Source organism: Hordeum vulgare, chromosome 6H (genome assembly GCF_904849725.1).
Source record: "Hordeum vulgare subsp. vulgare chromosome 6H, MorexV3_pseudomolecules_assembly, whole genome shotgun sequence".
Taxonomy (NCBI): Eukaryota; Viridiplantae; Streptophyta; class Magnoliopsida; order Poales; family Poaceae; genus Hordeum; species Hordeum vulgare.
Window position 1 is genome coordinate 352,952,968 of NC_058523.1, and position 4,752 is coordinate 352,957,719.

General features: G+C 48.0%; 1 protein-coding gene across 1 annotated transcript; it reads left to right on the forward strand.

Moving 5' to 3' along the window:
• Positions 1–386: 386 nt before the first annotated feature.
• Positions 387–4,391, forward strand: LOC123401353 (pentatricopeptide repeat-containing protein At1g01970). Its single transcript, XM_045095138.1, has 2 exons — positions 387–1,434; positions 3,037–4,391. Exons 1-2 carry the CDS (start codon positions 451–453, stop codon positions 4,075–4,077), a joined length of 2,025 nt encoding a protein of 674 aa, XP_044951073.1. The 5' UTR covers positions 387–450; the 3' UTR covers positions 4,078–4,391.
• Positions 4,392–4,752: the final 361 nt, after the last annotated feature.

Sequence of the window (4,752 nt, forward strand, 5' to 3'; positions counted from 1 at the left end):
ACACACAAGAAGCCAAGTCTTTTGAGCACCCATTTGGGCAGCCACCGTGGATAGTCACACTACGACCCCCCCCCCCCCCCCCCCCCCCTCTTTTAGTGGAAGAATTTTTTCTGCTCTTCTTTTTATCTCCTTGATCGTTTGATCACGAGGCCTCTTTGATCACCAACCCATTAAACTTTGTATTACCAGCTCCCTGCTATGATTATATGCAAGTCAGCGTTGAGCTGGCTCTTTAAAAAAAAAAAGAATGAATAACTGACCGAAGGTCGTGATGGCAACACGAGGGCAGCATGCATGCATGACCGTCAGATCGGAGAGCTCAAGGGTGCGGATTGAGCGTAGATCTTAGAGCAGCCCTCTTCTCCCCCTCTCTCAAACGCTTCGTAGGGTTTTTCTCTCGTCACGGTTCTCGGTGAGGCCTTCTTCCCAGCCATCGCGACGGCGGCCGCCATGAGAGCCCTCCTCTCCCTTTCCAAGCTTGCCCGTCGTCTCCCCACCCCCCTGCCCGCCACCAGGGTCGCAGCGCCCCTCCTCCAACGGCACCTCCATGCCGACACCGCACCTCCTCCTCAAACGCCGCCCCCTTTTGCCTCCCGTATCCTCCAATCCGAAGAGAGCCCGCCCCCGAGCACTGAGTTGGAACATGCTCAGCCCGCCCCCGACCCTGTCCTCGATGAGTTCCTCGCCCGCTTGGTCACCGCGCTCCGTCCGACACTTGCTGCCGCCTTCCCCACCCACACCCGCCTCGTGCTCGACGAAATGCTTCGTCTTATCGCGGAGGCCGTCCTTAACAGCCTCTCCGGAGCCGATCCGGGGCCAGACACCGTCGAGCTCAGCGACGACCTCTGGGCGGCGGTGTGGGAGGTCAGCGCCTCCGTGCGCGAGGCCATGCGCCGGGACCAGGTCCGCGCCGACCTCCGTAACTACCTCCACTCCGACGATGTCAAGGAGATGACGCGGTTCGCCGTCGACGTAGGCATCCGCGGCGCCATGCTCCGTGAGCTGCGCTTCAAGTGGGCCCGCGAGAAGCTCGAGGAGGTCGAATTCTACCGCGGCCTCGACGTCATGCACCAACAGGCTGATGCGGATGCGGCTGATAGCCCTGCCGCACCCCCGCCGGCGAGGCTAACCGCGTTGCCGCAGAGGAAGGGGGAGGTTAAGTTCAAGATCTCTGGGTTGGACTTGTCAGACCCAAAGTGGGCTGAGGTCGCTGAGCGGGCGGCTGAATCTGAGGCACACTTTGTGCCAGAGGAGGCCAAGGCTGTAGATGGGAAGGCGAAGAAGGCCGAGGAGCAACTGCTGGCGGTTGAGCCGAGGAAAGGCAACCCAATTCCTGCCATGGAGGAGTGGAAGGAGGAGCTCCGACCAAAGCGCGTTGACTGGTTGGCACTCCTTGAGCGGGTTAAGGCCCGTAATGTTGAGCTGTATCTCAAGGTCAGGTTTTCCACCTTAATGAAATCTAGTGTTGCTTTATGCTCTAGTGTTAGTTCAGTAGTTTTGCTGCAGGTAGTAATATGTTTCATTCTTTTATAGTTCCTTTATAGCTTCACCAGTTATTGTGCTAAAATGGCCTTACTGCATGCATAACTAGTTTGTTCAGTAAGAAGTGTCTATTCTCTTCACCAAACAGAAAATAGCCTTGAGGTGATGATGTCTTCATGCCTAATCGCATGCCGGATTCCCTAGCGTTGATCTCCTATCGTTTCATCTGACTACGCCTTTGTGATTTGAAGACAAATTTTGTCTGCTCCTTGGTTCACGTACTGTTTTTATGCCTCAGAAGTTTGCGTTTTGAGTGGCTAGTTTGTAAGTTTGCGTTTTGAGTGGCTAGTTTGTGGAGTGGGACATACAAGCCCCAGAAATTGTTGGATTATAGAACTGGTTTTCTGATATTGCTCTTCCGGATCGAGATAGGAAAAGGCAAAATTAGGTTGTTCTGGCATGGCCTGGAGACCCATGTGTGCACAGTGATAATAATTAGGATGAAGTGTACATTTTGGAATTGAGCTTTCTTTAGGCATTAGAAGATATCTCTATCATGGTAAACTTTAGAAATCTGAGTTTACCTCTTATTACCATTAAAAATCTTCAAGCTTTTATGTGGCGGTTTAGCCCGTGTAAGTGACTTTATGAGGACCCAGAAAACAATAGTCTAGTGGTCAACAGTAAATGGTCCATGAACATCTGTTCCCAAATAAACTTACTGTTAGCGTTCTATGCCGTGACGGAGCTTAGTTGATGTCAGGGGGGTCACCGCACCTCAGGATTGGCACAAGATGAAGACTTTCTTTAGAGAGAACTTCTTTTTGAGGGATTTTTAGAGAGAACTTAAAATATGAAGTTTTGTGTGTTTTGCGCCCCAAGCTCTCATATATTGTGTTTTACCCCCCCCCCCCCCCCCCCCCCCAAACCAGCATTGGCAAGCTCCGCCACTGGTTCTATGGTCTCAATTATGCAAGTTCAACCACTAATTCTTATCATAACATGCTTTAGTGGATATCAGAAAGGATTGATATCATGCTCTCCAAATGATGCATTTGTGGTTCGTGTTCCTTCGGTATTTAGATGGACTGCGGCCCCAGTTGCTTTCATAATAAATTTGAACGCTATTACATGTGGCCCATGATGTGAAAGATTGTTGTTGACTGGCTTTTGTCTAGTATAGTAGCCTGCTACTGTTTCGGCCTTCTGTAAGGAAGTTAAAACTGTCTTGAGTTTACATGGAAATGAAACTTCAGTTTGCGATGGACAATGTATATGACTGGTTGAGTTCAGTCAGAATTAATCCAATTCCAATCTCTCGGCTTAATTCGCCCTTGTTTTCTCTAATATTATTGGCATATAATTGCTCGACTTACGCATTTAAATACATGGTTACATAACCTGCTGAAGGACCCTAGTGATGTTAGTTACTTTGCGTAGCTGGCCAGTTAACATTTTGTTTCAAATGCCTACAGCCCTACACGGGCTGCACTAATTCAGCAAACACTAATACTCTTGTATAAATTCTCATGTGCACTTTGTTTCAATCTGTAGATTGCTGAAATTCTTTTGGATGAAGATTCATTTGCTGCAAATATCCGAGATTACTCCAAGTTAATTGATCTTCACTCTAAAGCAACTCACGTGCTAGATGCAGAAAGGATACTTGGTAAAATGAAAGAGAAGGATATTGCACCTGATATCCTCACATCCATCACCTTAGTCCACATGTATAGCAAATCTGGCAATCTTGAACAAGCCACGCGGGCGTTTGACTTTATCGAAAAGGAGGGTCTCCAACCAGATACGAGACTGTTTACATCAATGATTAGTGCCTGTATTAACGCTGGAGTTCCGAAACAAGCAGAGAAATTGCTCAAAAAAATGGACGAGCTTTCCATGAAACCCAGCAGGGAACTATACATGGATGTGATGCGGGCATATGCTGAGCGTAACCTAGTAGATGGAGCTCAAATGATGAGAACACAAATGTCAATGGCTGGAATCGAACCCACGTTGGAGTGCTTCACATTGCTTATAGAAGCATATGGACGGGCTGGCAACCCTGATCCTGCATATGAAGCGTTTGAACAGATGAGGAAGAATGGGCATGAACCAGATGACCGTTGCCTGGCTGGTATGATGACTGGACTCATGAAGACGAACCAGCTGGATCAGGCTTTGAAGTTGCTGCTGAGTTTAAAGGAGGGGGTTAAACCCGGAGTGAAGACAAATCTGGTCCTGCTGGATTGGCTGTCCATGTTGCAGTTGGTGCAAGAGGCTGAACAACTTGTACAGAAGATAAGAAAGGCGGGAGAAGAGCCCCTAGAGATCCATGTTTACCTTGCTGATATGTATGCGAAATCACGCCAGGAAGAGAAAGCCCGCAAATCCCTCAAGATCTTGGAAGAGAAGAAGAGACTACTGAAGGCTGATCACTTTGAGAGGATTATAAGAGGCCTTCAGCAAGGGGGTTTCTGGGAAGATGCAAAAAAATATTTCAAAATGATGAAATCTCGTGGCTTTGTTCCATCAGCAACAGTCGAGGCCGGGGTCAGGGGCGTCGTTCCCCCGGCTGGCAGGTATCAGGGTTAAAGCTTGCAGGCTGGCAGGTATCAGCTGGCTATGGCACTGATTCTGGTATGAAATCTAGCAGTAGCACCGATGACAGCACGGCTTATTCAGAGGAACTGATGTGATAAAGATCCCCATTATCGGGTGAATTTTGGTTGTTATTTGAGGTCTGTAGACCATGAGCTCAGATGAAGTTGATGAGTGCGTGAACCCCTGGTGTTAGTGCCATGAATTTTTCTGCTCTCATAAATCGGGTCTTGCACATGTATTTCATAACATGTTTTGTCATTGTAAAATCTGAATCTCCAGATTGTGCCAAGAAACAGATTTATTCATTTTTCTCGGAGCAAATACCCATGAGCTTTCACGGCTCAGTTAGCACGTCTAGACGCATCCAGGTCATCATCATCTCTATTACTCCCTCTGTTCCTCCTCATCATTTGTGAACAGAGGGAGTATCTTATCAATTGGAGTTGGCGGTCAGTTCACTGCTCACTCCACCTTAAAAAAAATCATCCATCTGCAACCCAACCTCATACATGCCTCTACACTTGGCTCGATCAAACAAGCTACTGACCACCTAACACAGTATAAACGTAAGCCCTCTCGATCAAACAAGCTACTGACCACCTGTATAAACGTAAGCCCTCGTATACACACGCATATACTTATCTTTATAAACGCACGTACATCATA